General features: G+C 41.9%; 1 protein-coding gene, 1 long non-coding RNA gene and 2 other non-coding genes across 4 annotated transcripts; 2 read left to right on the forward strand and 2 right to left on the reverse strand.

The window, feature by feature from the left end:
• Positions 1–2,789: 2,789 nt before the first annotated feature.
• On the forward strand, positions 2,790–8,716 carry LOC142385709 (ribonuclease inhibitor-like). Its single transcript, XM_075472426.1, has 3 exons — positions 2,790–2,866; positions 5,752–5,925; positions 8,524–8,716. Exons 1-3 carry the CDS (start codon positions 2,790–2,792, stop codon positions 8,714–8,716), a joined length of 444 nt encoding a protein of 147 aa, XP_075328541.1.
• A 139-nt stretch (positions 8,717–8,855) lies between these two features.
• On the forward strand, positions 8,856–10,554 carry LOC142385858 (uncharacterized). The gene is made up of 2 exons (XR_012770250.1): positions 8,856–9,014; positions 9,168–10,554. It is a non-coding gene; the product is annotated as an uncharacterized LOC142385858 (long non-coding RNA).
• Positions 10,555–13,261: 2,707 nt separating this feature from the next.
• Positions 13,262–13,335, reverse strand: trnan-guu (transfer RNA asparagine (anticodon GUU)). The gene has a single exon. It is a non-coding gene; the product is annotated as a tRNA-Asn (tRNA).
• An 897-nt stretch (positions 13,336–14,232) lies between these two features.
• On the reverse strand, positions 14,233–14,306 carry trnan-guu (transfer RNA asparagine (anticodon GUU)). The gene has a single exon. It is a non-coding gene; the product is annotated as a tRNA-Asn (tRNA).
• Between the last annotated feature and the right edge of the window lie 10,372 nt (positions 14,307–24,678).

Genomic DNA, 24,678 nt, shown 5'->3' on the forward strand with positions numbered 1-24,678 from the left:
GAACTGGACCTGAGCAGGAACACCATCAGTGACTCTGCAGCGAAGGAGCTGTGCAGCTTTCTGCAGAGTCCTCACTGTGGACTGAAGACTCTGAGGTCAGACACCATGTTTTAGTTGTTTGTTCAGATTAATATGATGTGAAAGTTGTGCTGGTCTTCATGGTAAAGTCTGTTTTCTTCTTCAGTGGTTTAGTTGATGAAATGATGATTCATTAAATAATGAGAAAACACAGTGGCCCTCATTTATCAAGCCGTCGTAGAAAGCATCGTAGATATGAGCGGAGAACTCGTCGTGCGCAGAGGCTCAAGTGAGATTTACAGAACATGCGTACCACACCAATCCCATCGTAAGACCGAGCGGCTGTTGATAAATCCGGTGGCTGAAATCCATCGTAATGATCCTAACCACGCCTTCTACAAAAGGGGGCTGGGAGGCCGCACCTCTAGAATTTGCGACATGGATAGACGAAAGGCGGCAAAGAAACGCTGCCAACAGCGTTGACAGCTGGGACGGCTGTCAACAGCTGTTGGCGATGTAAATCGCAGACCGGACGAGGTATGTATTTTCCCCTACTGTGATGGTCAATAAAATGTGATAAACTCCAGATTAAATTAAATCTAAAATTGAGCGATGTTTTACTTTTTCTCCAGTAAGATCAGGAAGAAGTGGTCCGATATGAAAAAGAAGGTCGCAGGTTTGGATTTGAGTGCCTTGGAGGAGAGGGTGGCTGGCGTGATCGGAGCTACGTCCTCATCAGGCGTGCCAGGGAAACTTGACACTGATGCGCCCATGCTAGAGCTCGAGAATGGTAAGAATGACTGCACACCCAAGACGTTTAAATAAAACAGTTGCTTTAATTTTCAACACAAATGAGGTTCCTAATCAAACTAATATTTTTCATTCACAGATGAATCCGAAGTGGCATCCGGGCAACCTGACCCGCGCGACGAATACGCGGCCCGTCAACATCCGAAGCGTCTGCCTGCCTCTGCCCCCCGGTCTGCAGCGTCACACCGGCCAGCCGTGTTAACCACAGAGGTCCTAGAAAGACAAACAGAGATCGTGAAGTGGATGATGGCTTTAACACACACCATGCAATCTATCGACAGTACATTGAAAGACATAAATGAAACACTGAAGTCACAGAATAAATGCTGAAAGAAATCGTTGTTCTCCTTTCTTTTTTCCTTGAATAACAGAATGCTTACCGAAAGTCAGAATCGCTGAATAAGTTCCTCTCTCCTCCTGAGCGCTCTTGGCTGTGCAGGCTGGTGGTAGGGATCTCTGGGTACGGGGTCCTCTGGATGTACATCTGGAAATGGCACTCCATTTTTTTGGGCAATGTTATGGAGATCCCCGCATGCAATAATAATATTGCATACCTTTTCGGGCGTATAGGGTTCCCCCCGCAGCCGAGAGACAGATCCAGCTTTAGGAGCCCTATACACCTCTCCACAGTGGCACGCGTGCGCGAATGCGCAGTGTTAAAGCGCCTCTCCTGTTCGGTGTGAGGGTGCACGGTTGAATAATGAGCCATCACTCTTCCAATTACGGAGTTGTACTTGTTTAATTTATTTAATTTGCGTTTATGTTTATATTTATGTCGAAGTCAAATAAAACATGGGCCTTCTTTAAAGTTATAAGTCTGTAATTTTAACCTAGGGATTTGTTGCGACTCCTGAGCACGCACTAGTGACGCTGCTGTATTGCAGTCACCGCAAGTCAAAATGGAAAAGTGCGTACACGGCCTCAGACCTGTCGTGGCGATTTCATCTTTCCTGCGCTCACGATGGATTTGATAAATGCCAACCTTTGCGCAGAAAAGAACGTACACACGACCTACGCACGTTTTTCGTCTTACGCAAGTTTGATAAATGAGGGCCAGTGAATCTGTCAGACAGAAACAAATATAGAATCACTGGCTGATGCTTCTAGAGCTCCAGAGTTGGTGAATATTTCTGGCTGAAACAATAACAACAGTTTGGAGCAGCAAAACTCCAAAAGCCCGTTAATCAGCTGATACTAACAAACTCCCCTCCAACACTGTTGGAAATGAACAATCTTTGACTTGGTTAGAAAGCAGCTTTCATCACAGCAGCAGTTATCTTCAGTCAGATTCATTCATGATGACAAAATCCAGCCAAAAAGCTTCTCCCACTAATACCTGAAAGGAAATCACTTTCAGTTGAGCTTTATTTCATGAACTCTATCAATAATTCCCTCTGTTACACAATGTCAAGTCCAACTGAAAGTGATGCTGACATTTAGTGACTGTGAGGAAAACACAAAGAAGAGTTTATCAGAAGAAGAATAACATGATTGGACGATGGATGGAAGAAAAGCTGTGAGCTAACTTGTTGCTAGGTAACAGCAGATGGAAGGAAGTTGTGAGTGTGTGTGAGCAGCTTTTTTATTTCCACTTTAGTCTCATTTCTTCATATTTGAGATGTTTTCTTTTTTCAGATTCAAACTTTCTGTCAGATTCTGAACTTTTTTCCACCTTCTGATCCGTTTTTTCACTTTCAAACTTTTGCTGCTGACCTGCTTTGAGAGCCAGGACGTCAGCTGACAGGGGGGTTAAATCCTGACTGCCAGAATAACAGCGGAGGCTGAAGGGACCCCCATCGTGCTGCCTTCAGGGACTGTGGGAACTGCAATCCTTTCTTAGACACCTCCTCCACACTATATTTCCATGAGTGCTGGTTAAAATAACCTGCAGCACTGACACACTTTGTTAATGTCAGCTGTTTCTGTCAGCACTCAGCACAAATCACAGTTGCTCATCGTCCATGATGGACAGCAGCTTGTTCAGAGTCCTTTTCTCTGCATCTGATGTTAAGGACTCCAGGGGCCTCATGTACAAAGGGTGCGTACGCACAAAATAGTGGCGTACGCACCTTTTCACGTCAACGATCAGATGTATCAAGAGTGAAATGACCGTGGAAATGTGCGGTGCCTCACGGCAGCTTCAGGGCTGGCGTACGCACGTTTCTGCAGCTGTTGATTCTTTGGCGACACCTAAGGTGATGTTGGGAAACTGTTGTAATGAATAAATGTGAAAACAATTAGTCCTCAGACTGTGATGTGCACATCTGAGACACTTGAACAATTAATACTGATAAACAATTAACACATCCATGTGTCTGCAATTACACGAGTGGATATAAAAGCAGCGCAAAGTGGTGCAATGCATACCATTAAAAACAATGGCTGCTTTAGCAGTATTAGAAGACTTTTCAAATGATGCAATTCGAAGAGAGCGTGTTTTCACTAGACAGAGAGGATTAGCTGGCATATGATGGCGACTGATTACTCATTAGCCGTTTTGAGGGAAATCCTCCTGGAACTGTGCGCAGAGCTGCGGCCGGCGTTGGAGCGCAACACAGCGAGGAGCCATGATAAACCTGTGCTCACAGGTGATGTGCACACTGGGGTTCCAACCGGAGCATTCCAGGGGCAGGTCGCCAACCGATTGGGACTGTGCCAGTCTACCCTGAGCCGAGTCATGCCAGCCGTGTGGGACAGAATTATCCGCATCTCAGCCACGTTTATCAAATTCACATACAATGAAGTCGAACAGGCCAACATTAAAGCTCAATTTGAAGCGAGAGCCGGTTTTGTAATCGGAGCCATCGACTGCACACACATTGCTATAAAAGCGCAATCACATGATGAATGTGTATGTTAACAGGAAACATTTTCATTCGATCGATGTACAGATCATATGTGATGCGTAAATGCAATTAACCACCATTGTGGCGAGGTGCCCTGGTTCAACGCACGATTTATACATTCTGAGTAACAGCATTGTTGGGAACAGACTGCAGGGTGGCACTGTGCGTGATGGTTGGCTTCTTGGTGAGTAACTTTATTGTGTAATTGTCCTAATATTATTCCCCGTGACGCGCATTAAGTATGTGCGCCCCCAATTTCTATCCCGTCTTCACAGCATCATAGTCGGTGGTTAAAGTTAGTTTCTTGCTGTTTTTTGCTGGTTAAACTTCAGCTTAAGATCTTTTTAACAAGCCCCTGGTCATCTCTGTGGGCAAAGAGCAGTGCTACCCATAGTTGCGCCGACTCTCTGTTCAAAGAGTCGGTCACCCCCCCACCCGCCTGTTTTGGCCACACTGCGGCGGTGGGCAGCCAGTCTCCGCTTCACATCCACGTTAATGTCGGACCACTTCTTCTTCACCTCTGCTTGTGTGCGCTTCTCTGACCCCACAGCATTGACAGCATTAACAGCCTCACGCTCTCCCACCCACTCCTCTTGCGTTTGCTGCTTATGCCGGAGGACAGCGTGCCAAAGAACACATTTTTGCGGGCCTCCACTTCAGAAAGTAGCAACGATATCTCGCTTTCCGTAAAGTTCTAATTTTTTCCCGTCTTATTCATTCTTTTTTCTTTATTTTCTGACCCTACACAGAGGGGAATCGCAGGTGCAGGGCTCATTTAAATATGATTTGCAAATTTAAGTAGGGGCGTGGACAGGGAGGAGTCGGGTTCTCCGACATGTGCTCTCAATTCCAAGTTGATTGGGATGTACAAACGAAATGTGCTTGGATTGATGCGTGCGCACAGATTCGTACATCCGACGTTGGAGGGAATTTGGGTTTGAGCGTACGCCAAGTTTCAGTAGGAAATCCCCGCAAGTCTTTGTACATGAGGCCCCAGCTCTGCAGCAGCCACAGAGCCAGCTTTCCTCAGCAGCCTGTCCAGTCTGCTGACATCTCTCCTCTTAAAGTTGCCTCCCAGCACACCACCGCATAGAAGAGAAGGCCAGCCACTAAAATATGAAGAATAACAGAAAAGAGAAGATGTGATATTAAATCAAAGTTAGCTTCAAACTAAAATCATCTGTATGACTTTGAATGAAACGTCTTTTTAAAGAATAAGGCTTGACTTTCAGTTTCAACCAATGGAACAACTCATATTTCGGCCCAGTTAAACTCCATGGAGAAACAGCTTTGGTAGCGAGCATCTCTACTGATCTGCTCATTAGTCCAGTGTTTGGATTTCCTGAAGATGAGTCTCTAAGCTGAGCTGCTGCCTGCTGTGTTTCTGTCTGCTTCTAAATGATGTGACTCTGATGGAAGCTGTGATGTTTAAAGACTGAATGGAAACTCTGAACTTAACACTCTGACTCCTCCTTGACTTCAGCTTTGTAGCTTCCTGCTGGAGATGGGGGAGGTCTCCCAACCATCAGCCTCAAACTCCACTGATTCTGATAGTTAGTCAAAGCGTCCATCAGCATCCATTAATCAGCCAAACTGATCAATCAGTCCACCTCTGGATGGTTTCAACACTTTTCTAAGGCTCTGTAATGTTTGGACTGACTGAAATATTCAAACACAACAAGTCACAGTAACAAGTTCTGCTGCTGTCGACTCTTTAAAGAAGTATGATTCCATGATTCCATTAAACATCACTGCACCATGTTTTTGTGCCTTTAACCTTCAATAAAACAGTGAACCTGATCTCCATTTCTATCAGTTTGTTCCCATTTGCTCCAAAGTTCCTCCTGACATGTTTGTTTTCTTTGAAACTTGAATCATTTGGCTGCAAAACATGAGTTTGTGTGGATGGAGCCACTGGTGGAGCTGGCAGAGTTTAAGAGCTGAAGTCACTCCGTCTTTATTGAAGCAGCAGCATGTTGTCATTAATATTAATGAGAGCTCTTTTTCACTTGTTCTGTTGGACTGTTTTAACCTGCATCCTGTTGGCTTCAGCTCACATGTTTTATTCTTTATTCAGATTGAGGGGCTGCAGTTTGTCAGAGATCAGCTGTGCTTCTGTGGTCTCTGCTCTGACGTCCAACCCCTCCCATCTGACAGAACTGGACCTGAGCTACAACACCATCAGTGACTCTGCAGCGAAGGAGCTGTGCAGCTTTCTGCAGAGTCCTCACTGTGGACTGAAGACTCTGAGGTCAGACACCATGTTTTAGTTGTTTGTTCAGATTAATATGATGTGAAAGTTGTGCTGGTCTTCATGGTAAAGTCTGTTTTCTTCTTCTGTGGTTTAGTTGATGAAATGATGATTCATTAAATAATGAGAAAACACAGTGAATCTGTCAGACAGAAACAAATCTAGAATCACTGGCTGATGCTTCTAGAGCTCCAGAGTTGGTGAATGTTTCTGTCTGAAACAATAACAACAGTTTGGAGCAGCAAAACTCCAAAAGCCCGTTAATCAGCTGATACCAACAAACTCCCCTCCAACACTGTTGGAAATAAACAATCTTTGACTTGGTTAGAAAACAGCTTTCATCACAGCAGCAGTTATCTTCAGTCAGATTCATTCATGATGACAAAATCCAGCCAAAAAGCTTCTCCCACTAATAACTGAAAGGAAATCACTTTCAGTTGAGCTTTATTTCATGAACTCTATCAATAATTCCCTCTGTTACACAATGTCAAGTCCAACTGAAAGTGATGCTGACATTTAGTGACTGTGAGGAAAACACAAAGAAGAGTTTATCAGAAGAAGAATAACATGATTGGACGATGGATGGAAGAAAAGCTGTGAGCTAACTTGTTGCTAGGTAACAGCAGATGGAAGGAGGCTGTGAGTGTGTGTGAGCAGCTTTCCATCAGGTGAGAAATGTGTGAAAACATGCAGCAGAGTCAGTGTTTCATAGCTGTGCAGCCAAAGAGAAGCTGAACAGGTGAAGTGCTGCGACCCTGTGCAGGTGAGCCCAACACAGACACAAAGGATGATCACTGAGCTGCCATGAAGGAGGGAGGCAGGGACTGCTTCATCACTGCAGATACATGCTGTTCTGTTCCCCTGCTGGCTGTGTGGGAGCTGTTCCCACCTGTTTTATTCAGTAAGAGCTCAGAGTTGCTGTGAGCAGCATGTGAGTGAATGCAGGCTGAGAAACAGCAGATAAGAAACATGAAGCTTCATCAGTTTCTCTGAGGAACAAAAAAACAGATTCAAAGCGAAAAAAAGTGCAGCAGACGTTTATTTCAGTTTGAATGTAAAGTTCATTCTTCTTTCATAGTGTTTTATTTCCACTTTAGTCTCATTTCTTCATATTTGAGATGTTTTCTGTTTTTAGATTCAAACTTTCTGTCAGATTCTGAACTTTTTTCCACCTTCTGATCCGTTTTTTCACTTTCAAACTTTTGCTGCTGACCTGCTTTGAGAGCCAGGACGTCAGCTGACAGGGGGGTTAAATCCTGACTGCCAGAATAACAGAGGAGGCTTAAGGGACCCCCATCATGCTGCCTTCAGGGACTGTGGGAACTGCAATCCTTTCTTAGACACCTCCTCCACACTATATTTCCATGAGTGCTGGTTAAAATAACCTGCAGCACTGACACACTTTGTTAATGTCAGCTGTTTCTGTCAGCACTCAGCACAAATCACAGTTGCTCATCGTCCATGATGGACAGCAGTTTGTTCAGAGTCCTTTTCTCTGCATCTGATGTTAAGGACTCCAGCTCTGCAGCAGCCACAGAGCCAGCTTTCCTCAGCAGCCTGTCCAGTCTGCTGACATCTCTCCTCTTAAAGTTGCCTCCCAGCACACCACCGCATAGAAGAGAAGGCCAGCCACTAAAATATGAAGAATAACAGAAAAGAGAAGATTTGATATCAAATCAAAGTTAGCTTCAAACTAAAATCATCTATGACTTTGAATGAAACGTCTTTTTAAAGAATAAGACTTGACTTTCAGTTTCAACTGAAGGAAAAACTCATATTTTGGCCCAGTTAAACTCCATGGAGAAACAGCTTTGGTAGCGAGCATCTGTACTGATCTGCTCATGAGTGCAGTGTTTGGATTTCCTGAAGATGAGTCTCTAATCTGAGCTGCTGTGTGCTGTGTTTCTGTCTGCTTCTAAATCATGTGACTCTGATGGAAGCTGTGATGTTTAAAGTCTGAATGGAAACTCTGAACTTAACACTCTGACTCCTCCTTGACTTCAGCTTTGTAGCTTCCTGCTGGAGATGGGGGAGGTCTTCCAACCATCAGCCTCAAACTCCACTGATTCTGATAGTTAGTCAAAGCGTCCATCAGCATCCATTAATCAGCCAAACTGATCAATCAGTCCACCTCTGGATGCTTCCAACACTTTTCTAAGGCTCTGTAATGTTTGGACTGACTGAGATATTCAAACACAACAAGTCACAGTAACAAGTTCTGCTGCTGTCGACTCTTTAAAGAAGTTTGATTCCATGATTCCATTAAACATCACTGCACCATGTTTTTGTGCCTTTAACCTTCAATAAAACAGTGAACCTGATCTCCATTTCTATCAGTTTGTTCCCATTTGCTCCAAAGTTCCTCCTGACATGTTTGTTTTCTTTGAAACTTGAATCATTTGGCTGCACAACATGAGTTTGTATGGATGGAGCCACTGGTGGAGCTGGCAGAGTTTAAGAGCTGAAGTCACTCCGTCTTTATTGAAGCAGCAGCATGTTGTCATTAATATTAATGAGAGCTCTTTTTCACTTGTTCTGTTTGACTGTTTTAACCTGCATCCTGTTGGCTTCAGCTCACATGTTTTATTCTTTATTCAGATTGGAGCTCTGCAGTTTGTCAGAGATCAGCTGTGCTTCTGTGGTCTCTGCTCTGAAGTCCAACCCCTCCCATCTGACAGAACTGGACCTGAGCGGGAACACCATCAGTGACTCTGCAGCGAAGGAGCTGTGCAGCTTTCTGCAGAGTCCTCACTGTGGACTGAAGACTCTGAGGTCAGACACCATGTTTTAGTTGTTTGTTCAGATTAATATGATGTGAAAGTTGTGCTGGTCTTCATGGTAAAGTCTGTTTTCTTCTTCAGTGGTTTAGTTGATGAAATGATGATTCATTAAATAATGTTTTATTCTTTATTCAGATTGCTGGTCTGCAATTTGTCAGAGATCAGCTGTGTTTCTCTGGTCTCTGCTCTGAAGTCCAACCCCTCCCATCTGACACAACTGGACCTGAGGAGGAACGACCTGAAGGAATCAGATGTGAAGGAGCTGTCTGATCTTGTGAAGAGTCCACACAACAAACTGCAGACTCTGAGGTCAGTAGAGAGTTGGAGGTCCATGCAGCTCTCAGCAGTATTTTATGAGACTTTATTTATAATTTATTATATTTATTAAAGCTGATGGCAGCTGACAGCTGAGGATGCTCTGAAACACTCGTTTATCTCCTCTCTTCTTTCTTATCTCTACAGATGGGAGCCATCTCTTCAGTGGTGGTGATGAACAGGACGATGTGAGCTGAGAGGATGAAGCAGCAGCAGCTTGTGTGCAGAGAGACTCTGACTGGATGATGATGTATATCATGCTGATGTGTTTATATTCTGTGTTTTTCTTCCTTTGGAATAATAAAGTTAAAGTTGTTAGAAATGATCAGTAATGAAATGATCCATAAATCCAGCTGCCATCACTACCTGCAGTTCCACCTGAATTTAAAGAAAAGCCAGCGTGTAAAATCTGTCACCTGTTTTATTCTCTTTGCTTCCAGCTTGACCTGGTTACATCTCACTTTGTTTGATTCTGATGGATTTGATAAACATCCATCAGTGGAAATGAGAAGCTGTCAGTGTGATTGCCTTCTTTTATGATTTTATTGCCTTCTTGTGATTTGATGTAGCTGTACAGCACTTTGAATTGCCTTGTGTACGAATTGTGCTCTAGAAATAAACTTGCCTTGCCTTGATTCAGTCAGAGACGAGCAGCTTTAGAGACAACTAAGCTGAATGAAATGTGGGGACCTGGAAGGAAGATCTTTCTCTCTTTTCACTTTGGATGTTTTCATCTGAAGGTTTTTGTACAGGCTGCAGGGATCATTTCTCCCTGTGGAGACCAGACTTCCAACACCTGCAGCAGTAGGTGGCTGAATGATGGAGTTTAACTTTCTGTATCTGCAACTCACAGCTGCTCTGTTTATTCACAGCTGAGAAATCATCTTCCTGGGGATGACCATAACCTTTATAAACATCACCGCTATCTTTATTAATATCAAGAATCAGTCTGAATGTTTCTGGTTCTTTCTTCTGGTACCAGAATACATCACCATTAATGACCAACTCTCCTGGTCAGTGTTAACTGGTCCTGAATCAGCTCTGCTGCCATGGCAACCAGCGCTGTAGAGACACAGACAGACAGATGAAGGGACAGTGTTTGCTCCAGGTGGAGTTTGTTGGCTCCTGATTGGCTGGAAACACTCACCTGAACACAGACAGCACAGAGCAGCGGCTGGGAGGAAAAGCATTTTGTGCAGCGCTGCTTCCTCTGGTGAACCTGGGGAGAAGTGACGCTCTGATGCAGCTCAGGCCAAACAAGGACGAGCTGTGAGATCAGAGCAGGGCCCCCCCCGTGCTTTCTAACAGCTCCTCAGAGCTCCCAGCAGCCCCTGCGGCCCACAGAGAAGTCCGCTGCTGCTGAGTGGCAGCTCAGCTGAAGCTGCTGTGTGGTTTCATGCTCTTCATTTGAATCTGACGGCAGATGAAAAACAAATCGGGGTCACATGATGCAGAAAGCCTAAAAAACATTCATGTTCCCACAAACACATTCAGCTTGGTGGTAAATTTAGTAACACACTCTGTTATCTGTTGTTTAACAGCTGGGATGAAAATGCACAACTACAAATCCACACAGCTCCTCAACTCTGATTGAACTCTACAACGTATTCGACTTCATTCAATAATGGAGCTGAATTTCTATCGACTCATTCTTTTCCCACTCTGTCTTCTGACATGATGGATTTAGTTTGTCATGTTGTTCTTCATCGTGTTTCCATCATGCAAACAAAGTGCTGTCAGTGTTCAGCTCTCAGACAGTTCACCTTCAGTTCCACTGACACACTGATGCTGGGAATTCATTTCAAACGGACATTTTTATCAGTGCTGCAGTCTGTCCTTCACTCACATGGTGGGAACCTGAGATTTCCTCTGACTCCCAAACACAACTGCATTGCTGTCACTGTGCTGCTTATTGGGCTGTGAATGTTGTCAGAGCAGCTTTTCAGCAACAAGCTGCAGATGTGGCTGTTGTGCTGCTTCTGATTCACAGTCAGTTCATTTATTTCTTTTATTTATATTGTGCCAAATACAACAAATGTCATCTCAAGGCACTTAGATAATAATGTCCAATTCAAGCCAATTTGAATTCAATTCATTGTAATCACAGTCAGTGTGGACAACATGGAAAGTGGAGCTCAGGAGGAGCAGCTGAAGCTTCTGCTTCTTCCATCATTACTTAGAGAGATGACACTGGAATGACACTGAGATGCTTTTGTATTCAGAGGTTTTATTGATTCTTTAAGGGTGGCAGCTTCATGACACTTTCTCCAGTCTGACCCTCACTTGGAACACAATCAGACATACTGGGACATGTGGGAAAGGATCACAGTGTATACTGTACATATCTGAGAACATCCACAGGAAGACACTTTATCATTTACATGTTGATTCTGTCTTTCAAAGTCAGATTCTTACTGGAATCCATGTTATACACTGTATGCTGACACGTAGAAATAATCCCATTCTGCTTGTAAGCAGCTCTTAATAGAAACCAGCATGACCACACTGTTATTACTGTATTATGTTGATGCATGAAAACAGCTGAATGATTGTGCTGCAAACACTGAGAACAAGCTTAAGATGGGGCTGTTGTGTTACTTTTGCTTCACAGTCAGTGTAGACAACATACAAAACAGCTTCAAAGATACTTCCAGGTGAGGCGTGAAGAAAGCAGCTGTGAGCACCGTAACACACAATAAATACATTATTACTGACCTGGACAATGATGCATTCGGGTTCAGTTCCTGTTGTCCCATTTTTAATCACATATATATAAAGGATCACTGCTTCTGTTTTCATTTACATCTCATGCAGCATTCATACACCCCATGTTTGCCACCATTGCCTGGGCTCAATGAACATGTGCTGCATATTATTTACAGTTCAGATCATAAAGCTGAAAAAGAGAGCAAAACAGCACACGTGATGACTGCTGACTGAGAACAGAGCACCACTGCTTCTGAAATCACAAGAAGTGATGTCATCACTGATTATGACTTCACAGTTTTGCATGACATCACAGTGGAAACATGACATCAGAGGACATGACATCACTGTAGTTTCTAAAAGCCTGAAAGACAAAGCCCCTGAAAAACAACACGTACTTAAAAAGTCATTTAGACAAAATGCTAAAAAACAACAAGCAAAACGAGTCAAAGCAGAATATCCTCTCCTGCACTTCTGTGGGGTGACATAGTAGATGAAGAGATTCTGGAAAATGAGTCTGAGGGTTTCTACACATTTCCCTTTGAAAGTGGCAAAGAGGAAAGTTGTGAGGAACCCGCCAACAGGCCAGAAGCTGTAACAGCGAGCTCAGAACACCATCAATCCCAGGTCTCTGCTGCTTCCAACACACCCAACACAGAAAATCTGCTGTTGTTAGAGGAGCAGTCAGAGGTCTCTGCTGCTGCTGGGACTCCTCACTCAGAGGATGTCCAGCTTGTGCAGAATCATCCCCAGGCCTCTGCAGCTCAACACGGCAAGAGGAAGGTTACAGATTCAGGAAGCTGTCCCACTCCCTCTGTGGGCAGCACTCAGAGGGAGGGGACTCCCTCTAAGGCCTCTGCTGCCAACACCAGTTATGGGTCAGAGAACTTTAAGGGGAATTTCTGCTTCCAGAGCAAAAGTAAAGTTTCAAGTAAAGGTTTAATTCCAGCAATCTGAAAACTCAGTGGTGGACTGATCTAATCCAATGTGGAGCTGTGGATTCAGGGGAAAACCTGCTTGAACAGTCTGGTGAGAATGGGTCTAAAATACAATTTGATGGTTCAGAAGAGTTTATTTTTATTGTCGGCTCAGAGAGCTGGACTGGACAGAAACAGTCTAAATACAGATCAGGTTTCTACACATACTTCTGCAGCTGCCACTGAGCACTGATGTTGGAGATGATGGTCCTGTGCCACTGCCCATTGTTGGCAGTGGGCGTGGCTTCCAGCTTGACTGCCCCCTCATGTCGGCGGATGCAAGCGTTCTGTATTTTTGCGTGATGAGACTTGAGTGAACTGCTGCTGATCTATGTAAAACTTGAACCGAAAAGTAGGAGGTACTATACAGCAAGATTACCAGTTACAATACAATTGTAATATCTCTCATAAAACAGATCAGCATGCTTTGGCACCTAAACTCTTGTTAACCAAATGACAGCTTGTGGGTTCAGTGGGACAAGTTACCCAGTACAGCTTTTGAATTGCTACCAACCCTACAACTGGTTGCTGACCAGTGGATTTTTTGGTACACACACTCGTCCCTGGGTGGGCTCGAACCACCAACCTTTCAGTTAACAGCCGAACGCGCTGGCCTATTGCGCCACAGAGACTTGCTGTAGCTTTCTGTGGGCGTGGCCTTGATCATCACCATCTCTCATCCCTTCATTAGAGTGTGTCTTCAATTTCTTTATGTTTGTCATAAGTTTGATATCTGCTGTGTTGGTAACAAGTAAAGTAGCACACAAGTAGTCAATAACTTCCTGGTCTGACTTGTTAAAGAAAGAGATTTAATGTAAAATACTTTCCCAATTTCCCTCATTTGGTGTCTCAGCCTTTTTTAATTTTTTCTTGTTTGTGTGTGACTTTCATAGCAATATGACAAAAAAGGTTATTTTTTCACTTTGCTTGTGCAATTTTGACAAAAGACAGAGGAGCCTCCAGGTTGAGTCATGCATTACACTGCACTTAACAGGTCACCCTTGGAGAAATGTTTTGCCAAGGAGCGTGTATAATGCGTAAGGAGAGCATTTTGGCGGCAGAACTTTACGTTAACTCACGTAATTCGGATAAGTCAGAAAGTCCCTAGGTGGGCTTGAACCACCAACTGCCCAGTTAACAGCCGAACGCGCTAACCTATTGCGCCACAGAGACTCTGCCTGGCTTTTGTTGGCAGTGGGCGTGGCCTTGGGCTTGACCGCCCCCTCATGGCGGTAGATGCAAGCGTTCTGTATTTTTGCGTGATGAGACTTGAGTGAACTGCTGCTGATCTATGTCAAACTTGAACCGAAAAGTAGGAGGTGCTATACAGCAAGATTACCAGTTACAATACAATTGTAATATCTCCCATAAAAAAAAGCTCAGCATGCTTTGGCACCTTAACTCTTGTTAACCAAATGACTTAAAGGATAACTTGTGGGTTCAATGTGACAAGTTACCCAGTACATCTTTTGATTTGCTACCCAACCTACAACTGGTTGCTAACCGGTAGATTTGTTGGTGCACACACTTGTCCCTGGGTGGGCTTGAACCACCAACCTTTCGGTTAACAGCCGAACGTGCTAACCAATTGCGCCACAGAGACTGTGCTTAGCCTTTCCTGGCAGTGGGCGTGGCCTCTAGCTTGCCTGCCCCCTCATGGCGGTAGATGCAAGCGTTCTGTATTTTTGCGTGATGAGACTTGAGTGAACTGCTGCTGATCTATGTCAAACTTGAACCGAAAAGTAGGAGGTGCTATACAGCAAGATTACCAGTTACAATACAATTCTAATATCTCTCATCAAACAGCTCAGCATGCTTTGGCACCTTAACTCTTGTCAACTCAATGACTTATAGGCAGTGGTTTAGTCCAGGGTATATGGGGTATACGGCGTATACCTACTTATTTGTCAGTCAGCATTGTGTATACCCACTTCTAAATCCCCCCTGTTGCGGCTAGTAGTACTCGCTGCCAGTGCCTTCACTGATTACACCGGTTAATTTTAGGTACGAGGACTGATGAGATAATGAGAGGCAGTGGGGCGGGAGATGTGCTGGCCACCTCTGGAACGCGATAGGACACCTCAGGTGCCACTCCAGTCGATTGACAGGCATGTCTATTAGAAAGATACGTGATGCGAATGAGAAACATGGCGTCTTCAAAATGAGTGGCAGGCCTGTCATGTTGAAGCTACTGTCGGAGTGAACCTACTTTCGTGGAATACATAATTTTGACTTAAGTTTTAATGTGATTTCCAAATGAGTCATTGTTTTTTAAAGACACTGCACATTTAGAGAAGAGATTTTGCTGCCAATTGTTACACTATATGAGTAGGCTAAAGTTATGAAAGGCTTAACTCAAACCAAATGACTTAGCATGAAGCTATGTAACACTATAAAGTGGTACCTTGAGTGACGAGTGTCCCGACATACAAGTTTTTTGAGTTATGAGCTGTTATTCCGTCGATTTATTTGCTTTGAATTGCGAGAAGAAATTTAAGTTACTTGTTATGAAACTTCAGGAACACCGCCGCTAGTTGGCTTGGTGAGTGAATCCGGCCAGCATCCCGCCTCTTACTTGTTCACTTCACTTTGTTACCTGACCATCTTGTGTTTTGGGCTCGCAGTTGTTTAGCCAAACTTTCAAAGTCCATTGAAAAGAAACACCCTGAAAAAATGCAACTGGTCGTGCGGCTGCGCTATATAATGACACAGAAACAGAAACATTCTTAAAGGCAGGATTAACCAAACTTCCTTGGACAGGTTTTTATTAAAACGTGCTGCAGATGAAAGTGAGGAAAGTGTGGCGAATAAGCCAAACATCAGTGAAGATAATTAAGTTTCATTGTTGGTTTTCAGTAAGTGTATAATCAACACAGTTCGTAAGGATTTCATACTATACTGTAACGTTAGATGAAACTGATATAATCTTTGGGCATTTGTTACAATATCCATGAATCTTGTGTGTTATTATAAAGGTCTAAAAGTATGACTTTAGCCAAGCTACTTCCCCTGACTAACCTACATGATCTAGTTTAATTTTATAGCAGCTAGGCTTGTCTTTGATTTTACAGTTTTTCTCGATTGGTTTGGTTCATTTCTTGAAACTGAGATGACATTCCTATAACTATAGGGTCACTTGGCCAAACAGACTTGCAGTTCTTCGCAACACTTGAGATAACCAGCAAAATGTCATATGTCTCCCAAAACGTTCATTCTTGCTTCAAAATGAAGTCCCTGTCTTTTTGGCTAACCAAGTTGCACTCTGCTCACTGTTTTTAAATGCGCCATAAAAACAAACCTTGACTTGTCTTGTTATGGCTCAGTCTTTGCTGTAGCTGTCCCTCTGTTTCTCTCCTATTGACTATTGAATTGGTGACCAGAGGCTGAGGAAATTTAGAGCAGCTAAAATTTTAAAGTCAAGTTAATATCTTAAATTAAGTTGATATCATATTAAAGTTTTAACAACTTTAATATGACATCAAATTGTTTGACATCTGACTGTCTGGCCGTGATATTAAATCCTAAATCCTGGTTGTTTAATCTATGTTATATGGTCTGACTGTCTGATCTCAGTCCTGCTTCAAGTGATATCATAAAGTTTCACTTTGTAGAACATTTTTTCAGATGTTTTTTTAATTAAAGGAGCAAATCTCTTAGACCCTCTGCTTGTGTATTTGACTTTAGCTCTTTAAGAGAGCTATTCAATCTTATTTCAGCAACCATTTGTATGAATGTCTCAAACACTGTTCTTCCTGGATTTAATTTTTTCTTATCTCATCATTGCGATTTTTGCATTGTAAAGCTGGTTATAGTTTATCTACAGACTTTGGTGTCTTTCCTAATCATATGCATGTTAAAATAGATGGATGAATCAATACTATTTGCACTAATACAAAACTAAACCCTTAATATAATCATTATAAACTCAGGCCAATGATCACTCAGAGTCTGTTTGGATTGTTCTCACTCTCAGGTTTGAATGAGAGAAAAAACAGGGTTGAGAAAAGACAATCTTAGGGTGTGCGCATTTATGATAAAGAGAACAACTATAAAATTTAATTGGGAATATTATGGCTCAAAAAGCGTTTGAGGCTTTTCATTATTCATTATTCCTGTAATGCTGCTGCACAGCTGATCTTTAGTTAGTAACTTCAGGCCCCAGGTCAAGCCTCTAAATCTGTTGATTTTTTCTTACAGGTCTCTTATTAGGGCGTTGCTGCTGAAAATAATTATTAACTTTTGTCAATAACCTTTGGGATCAAATATATCATATATCAACTTTTTCTTTCTGTATCCTGCATGTGGTTGATTCTTATTCTCTCGTTTGTTTTGAAAACATTTTGAACACACACACTTAGCCTCAGTGGAGCAAACTTGCACACTCTTTTTTCTGCATTTCTCCAGTCCAATTTATCTGTCCCTCGTTTTACTTCTCACCTCGGGACCATTTTCTTCCATCTTTCATTCAATTTTTGTGACATATTCACACCATAACAATTGAAACACACCCAAACTCAAAATGGCGTGTGTCACACTTTTGTAACAACTTAAGAAAGAGAAAGAAATTCAATTTGTCCAGCTGTGGACAGGGAGAAATACAAACCAAACAATACAGAAACGATGCATAAGCGAGAAACTTTCTTTATCAGGAATGTCAAACATCACGTCTAATGGCGTGATAAAAAATGCCTTAGAGACAGCAAACTCTCCTCTAAGTTTTGCGAAACCCTCATTTACTCGACTGATAACACTCTGCAATTAGCACATTACCTAAAGAAAACTAATACTTATTACAGTTCAACCATAAAGTGCTCTGGAAAACCTAAAGGAAAGAAAATGTGCACAAGAATGTCAAGTACAGAGCGGTGTACAAACAGCTGCGACCCATCGTGCACGCGCAGCCCCTTGTTCTCCCCTTATAGAACAGAAACCAGTCGAGATCTGCTGGAGCAGTAAAATATCTTCGAGCGGCGAACCCCACCCCACAGTTGCAAGAAAATTACAAAAATCTGACCCTTGGTGTCCTTCAACTATAAATTTATTCAGTACATCCCACTCAGTTTCGGGAAAACTGCCACGCAGCACGCAAGTCTTCAATCCTTCGTCCCAACAATCGTCAGGGGAGAAGACCTCTCGTCTCGGAATTCATCTAATTATTCTAGTCGACCACCTCAGGTTATGGAATTACAAACTACTTCGTTAAACAATAGCTATTGCTCACGGAAACCTCAATATTGACGACAAGTTCCCCGCATGGGACATTCATTTATAAAATTAATTTATCTTGTCACTTTGTTCGAATTCACTTGTCATGACACTTATTTACTTTCCCTGTGTGAGGCTATGTGTTTTTATACTGGACGTGTTACCATTCAATGCAAACAGACAGACATTACATTAACACTCGAATTTTACCACGACCAGAGGACAACTTAATTCAGACAACTTCATTTAGTTTACCCAATATGCAGAAATTACACATTTAGTCATTAAGTGGTGTTCTGCTCACCCTAATCTTGGCGCCTGGTTGTCTGAACAAAGCTGTCCCTCCAATCACCTCGAGGCGTCCTCCCTCGAATGGGGGTCGGTCGCACGGCACAGTGGTCCTTTAGCCTTCGAACCTCGTGTCACGGCACCATTTGTTAGATTCGGTTCTTTTAGTTGGAAGCTCAAGAACGGACCGAAGTAATTCAAGTGAAAATGAAGTGTTTATTTGTAGTCACACATCAAAGCATATCAGCGCCGGGCTCAGTGGGAAAGAGCTCCCGCAGGAAGTCTGTCAGACTGCGCCCTGATTTCCGGGTATCATGTTTATTTATAGTCTCATAGGTTGGACTCACATTCGACCGAGTATGATTGGACATGAGTAGGTTCAACATGCTTCGTCATATTCTCTGGATCAGCCCAAAACAATGTGTGTGTGTGAATCTGCCCTTGCTTTCCCAGGCTTTCCTAATTGTTTTGTCTTTCTACTCCTGGATCACTTTAGGTCATCATGGAAAAGTACTGAGACTTATTTCATTCCTAATGTCTAAGAACAAAGCCAATTTAAACACCCATATAAATAGTCAGTAGTACCATAAAAATGGCATCGATCCTTCTCAATTGCTTTGGCACATTTTCATTCATTTTGTCCTCCTGTCAAAATAAACTGGACGGTGCAGCACAACTACATGGATCCTCATCACATGCTCATATCGCTCCAAAAATAGTTTACCCATGTGTCAAAACTAAATTCCTTTCTCACACAAATCATCAGTGCTTCCAAAATGCATTGTCCCTTTGGCATTGTGTAAGCACTGCAAGTCAAAATGATTAGATGTTTTGTCTTTATGAGAAAAGGTCTAGCTAAAGGAATACAATTTTCACACCACACACACTGCACTCATTCTGCTGAGGAAATTGTAACTATTTTTATTCACAAGTACATTTTTACACATTACTGTAGGTAGGAAAGAAAAAAACTACAAAGGAAAAGGTATACAATATAGGCCTATGTATACAAAATACAAAAACCTGCAAGAACCAAAAACAAAACCAAAATACATTACAGTAGCCTATGTTACAGTAAAAAAAAAAACCCAGTCAAGCATCACAAATGAAATACAGTAATATTCTGACTACTCTGTGTCACTTCCCTCTTGCTCCTGGTGGAGGTTGGCTTTGTACTTGCGGTCTGTCCATGTTGACATTGGAAAAAGTACTAGCACCAGAACAAGCTGTATATATAAAGCAATGCCAGCATTCAAAATCATAGACAACACCTGTCAGGTAACTCACCAAACTGATGGATTGGTCACCTGTAATGTGGGACACTCCTCCTCGTCAGAACCTGCTTTCACCTTTTACCTACTCACCTGATTGTCATGAACGTATGAAATGTTCCAAAATATGTGTACTGTATTGTATTCCAATTTCTTAAAGAATTTTGACAATTGAGCAGACTATTCTGCAGATGATGACTTATACAATTAAATTGTGCTGACATGTTTTGGAGAGAACAACCATTACACTGGGAACCAACCAATTGGGATAGATCAGCAAGATGCACTTTTTTGGGAAATGTTCTAAATGTAGGCTGATTGTGTTAAATGTAGGCCACTTGTACATAACCATTTGCAAAGATGTACTAAGTGCTTGAGACATGTACAAAGCATTTGAAATGTGATGAAAGCAATGAGAAATGCCATTCTGTTCTGAGACACCGCCTGTTAGTTTGGGGATTTGTCCATGTCATTTTGAGAATGTCATCTCAGTTTCAAGAAATGAGCCAAACCAATCGAGAAAAACTGTAAAGTAAGTTAAAGGTGCCGTCAGCAACTTTTTTTTAGTCATATTAGCTTGAACTGTCATGGGATTCTGGAAGTAGAATATTAAATAGGCTGTTTAGGAAAAATCCCGAAGTCTGTAGCTCCCACTAAAGCCTGTAATCATGCTTGCAAAAATCGAGCGCTCCCGGCTGTTTTTAACCAATCACGTTCATGTCTTCCATGCTGAGCGTGAGTCGGCCCCCAACTTGTGTGCGCGCACACTGGTGTGAACTCACGTGCACAACCTCGTCCACAGAGGGGGAGGGGTTTGGGGGGCGGTTTGGAGCCGATTTTCCGACTTTAGACTCAGAATTTTGAAAACCTGCCGACGGCAGCTTTAAAGCACAAGAATGGAGACAAATGGTTTAAGATTAACACAATATGGAGGTTTAACCAGGCTGTATTATTTTGTGTAGGGACAGATAACAATGAAAAGGCTTCTTTGTTACGAAGCACAAATCAGACCCAGATCAGGCCCAGTCAGACCCCAGCCATGAAACCAGCAGCCCAGGCATTTTCAGTGTGGGCAGATACAAGGACCCAGTCTACCACCACCAGGTCAGAGTATTCAAAGGCAGCTAAATGCATCTCCAGTTTGTAGAAGTGGAGCCTCACTTTGCCCAGATTGTTCAAATAAAGAGGGGGGTGTGCTTGTCCTGCTGATGAATATTATGATCACAATAGTGTGGATGTGTGAGAGAGATATGCATATTTTTAGTTGTTTTTCTGTAGACAGCCTTAGTGACTGGCCAGACCTGTGCACTGTCAAACAAAAAGAAGAAAATAAATCCAAATTTTGTTGAATGATTTAAAATAAAATGTTCAAAACGAAGCATTCGTCCAAAAAATATATATATTCAATATTTGCAGTGATATTTATATTCTGTATATCTAACAAAGTCGGCTAGAATAGTGTTCAGCTATTGAAAAGTAAATAGTTTGTTTCAATGTTACAACAGTGCACTTTTGAGTTTATCTGATTGGTTTTGAAGTTTGGAAGGAAATTATTTTTGGTGAAATATGGTAAAATATGAACATGGATACATTGTCAACAGTATTTTACTTAAATAAATGCTGAAAAATAACATGAAACAACAAGTTTTCCTCATGTTGAATATATTTTACATTCATGCAAGCTGCTTGTGTGACCAGTAATACCTACAAACTGCACCTGATCAAGTCATGATAGTTTTGTAATAGTGAGTACATACTACTGACAGATTTTTGGGTAAACTAAATAGACTTTAGTCTTACATGTCACTGTATCTAAAACGGTGCATTTTTCTGGACTTCTTAAAAAAAGGGGCAAAATTGAGAGTATACCCACTTCTCCAGGGAGCACTACACCACTGCTCATAGGATAGCTTGTGGGTTCAGTGGGACACGTTACCCCGTACGGCTTTGGATGTACTGTGCCACAGAGACTTGCTGTAGTTGTCTGTGGGCGTGGCCTCGATCATTACCACCTCTCACCCCTTCATTAGAGTGTGCATTCGATTTGTTTATGTTTGTCATAAGGTTGATATCTGCTGTGTAGGTAACAAGTAAAGTAGCACACAACAAGTAGTCAATAACTTGGGTAAAACGATAGTAAAAACGTCCAACTTCGTAGTGAAGGACGAGGCAGCAGCCCGCAGAAAGAAATATATAGTATGTGCACGCAGTCTGTCAATCGAGTATTGGGAGGTCACGAGATCGTGGTGCGTACAGTGTCTCTGTGGCGCTACCTCGCTCACGTTAGTCTGCATCTCCCCTCCAATAGGCTTCGCCCTTCTCCATTCTCACATTGAACGGTTTAGCCAATGTCGCACCGACTCACAATGAACCGAGCCTATCAACGCCCGTGCTCACAATGGAGCTCGCCCAATCACCGTGACGATATACTAGCTTATCAGCGCCCGAGCTCACAATGGAGCTCGGCCAATCACCGTGACGATATACTAGCTTATCAGCGCCCAAGCTCACAATGGAGCTCGGCCAATCACCGTGACGATATACTAGCTTATCAGCGCCCAAGCTCACAATGGAGCTCGGCCAATCACCGTGACGATATACGAGCCTAGCAACGCCCGAGCTGACAATGGAAATTGGCCAATCAAGGTGAAGCCATAACTTGGAGTTAACCTCCCCTCCCCTCCCGCTCCTCCAACAAAACCAACAAAAAAACAAATTAAAGATTTTGTCTTCGTTAGGTTAGAGGATTATAAAAGTTAGCCGTTACAGAAAAGGGATTTTTCATCGAGCCGTTGTCTCTGCCGACTTAAACAGTCTTACAGTAAGTATCAAGTTATATTGTTTCTCATATATCCTTCCATTCAAACAAAAGTCGTATTAATATAGCTAAACAAATAAAAATAATATACCATAGATTAAATAAAATAGTGTTATTATGATGTCGCGTTCTGTGAGCAAAGTATAATGACACATTTAACTTTATAGCATAGTAGTAACCTTTTAATTAAAAATGTCAATAGATAGATAGATAGATAGATAGATAGATAGATAGATAGATAGATAGATAGATAGATAGATAGATAGATAGATACTTTATTAATCCCGAGGGAAATTTAAGGATCCAGTAGCTTATACAGAATACAAAAAACAACACAAGTGACCTGTGACTGTGGCTTTCACTCTGCTAAGGTAAACTGGTTTAAAATGAAATCTGATTACAACTAGAAAGAGCTGTTCCTGCGAAACAGCTGTGAGAATGCATGAGCTGAATTACCTTAATAAAAAAAAATCTTAAAAAGCTAAAAGATTTGAACATTTTAAAATTTGAATGGTGTCTCTAGCTGAAAGTATGCTAAAGTAGTTAAGATTTGAAAGGATTTGGAGGATTTGAAGGATTTGAAAGGATTTGAAAGGATTTGAAGGATTTGAAGGATTTGAAAGGATTTGAAGATAAAATTAAGCTAGAAACAGTTGAAATGGCTGAAAGTATGCTTAAATAGTTATACACAGAGCACAGCTGCTGAAGCCGCGGGACAAATCTCAGGCGCAGACTGTCTTCTAAAACGTCCTTGAAGCTGATTCAAAAATGGCAGATTTCCTCAGAATTTGAGAAGTTGTTCAAGTTTAAAGGCTCATAGTTCAAAATCTGTCCATGTGAGCTCTTTAGGAGTTACATTGGCTGAAAGAGGACAAGTTTTCCTACATTTTAAGGTATAATTTGTTTCTCTCAGTTAAACTGTATGAAAGTTATAGTAATTTGTTTGAAAAGTTGAAACTTATCAGCACTGCTGAATGTCTCACTCTAAAATCCAAGAAGGAACCTAATCTTCATGTTTTTTAAACTATCATATTTCAAAATTGGCCGAATATTTTTAAAAGATGAAACAAGTTGTAATAGCTGAATGTCTTATGAACATTTTAAAATTTGAATGGTGTCTCTAGCTGAAAGTATGCTGAACTAGTTACGATTTGAAAGGATTTGAAGGATTTGAAGGATTTGAAGGATTTGAAGGATTTGAAAGGATTTGAAGATAAGGATTTGAAGAACTTAATTTTCATATTTTTGAAACTGTCATATTTCAAAATTGGCTGAATATTTTTAAAAGATGAAACAATTTATAATAGCTGAATGTCTTATGAACATTTTAAAATTTGAATGGTGTCTCTAGCTGAAAGTATGCTGAACTAGTTAAGATTTGAAGGATTTGAAAGGATTTGAAAGGATTTGAAAGGATTTGAAGATTTACCATTACTTATAATGGGGGAAAAAGTTGAACAAAAAGCTTAATATCTTAAAAAGTTGAAAAGTTAGAAACACCAAAAAATATTTCCCATCGAGAGCTGAAAGAGCTGAACATTTTGATACCAAATTTGTTGAAATAGCTGAAAGTATGCTGGAGTAGTTGAATGCCAAAAATCGGCGGAATAATAATAATAAAGGGAAACAGGAACTTAATAGTGAGAATGCTTCATGCATTCTCACAATAAAGGGAAACAGGAACTTAATAGTGAGAATGCTTAATGCATTCTCACAATAAGTCATTTTTACAGCTATGTCTTGTCTTTTACAATTTTGGTGAATGATGGCTTTTATACTTAGAATATATATGTTTTTGTAGCCTCCACTGCAGCCTCCTCCTTTTGTAAAATGGTAACTTGAGGCATAGAAAATAAATTGATCTGTAGATGTAACTGTAAACTAAATACTTTATTAATCTGAATTCCAGGTATGCCTGTGACATACCTGTCATCCGCCTGATGCGGGATCGGACTCAGGGCAACAGCTCTGCACGGCTGTTAAAACAGCTGAAAGAAAATCACGGGGAGGAATGGCTGGATAGGTTGGGGCACTATTTTGAAGAGTGCTCTAACTTTGTTAATGGGCCCAGCCTGTTCCCAGTTGTGTGCCAGGAGCCCCCAGAGCCCGCTGACGTCCCCACTGATCGCTGGTTGCTGTCTGTGTATGGCAGAGACATCCTGTCACGCATAGACCACATCAAGGCCAGCCTCACATCCACCTTGGGCACCATCTTAAAGTTGGACTCCACCAAAAAGGTGAGTAATAATGTAATGATAATAACAATTACAATTATCATCATCATTATTATTATCATATTGAAGTGTATGGACCCACAGGCAAAATGGGGCCTAAAGGCACATGAGGAAATCTGAACTGAGTTCATTGAGTCCACAGACAAAATGGACGAACCA

The sequence above is a fragment of the Odontesthes bonariensis genome, chromosome 8, assembly GCF_027942865.1.
Source record: "Odontesthes bonariensis isolate fOdoBon6 chromosome 8, fOdoBon6.hap1, whole genome shotgun sequence".
Taxonomy (NCBI): Eukaryota; Metazoa; Chordata; class Actinopteri; order Atheriniformes; family Atherinopsidae; genus Odontesthes; species Odontesthes bonariensis.

Bases quoted from the DNA above. Each gene is read 5' to 3' on its own strand.
- LOC142385709 (XM_075472426.1), top strand. From the start codon at position 2,790: ATGATGGACAGCAGCTTGTTCAGAGTCCTTTTCTCTGCATCTGATGTT. The intron at 2,867-5,751 runs GTGCGTACGCAC...TTCTTTATTCAG, and splicing joins AGGGGCCTCATGTACAAAGG to ATTGAGGGGCTGCAGTTTGT. The intron at 5,926-8,523 runs GTCAGACACCAT...TTCTTTATTCAG, and splicing joins TGTGGACTGAAGACTCTGAG to ATTGGAGCTCTGCAGTTTGT.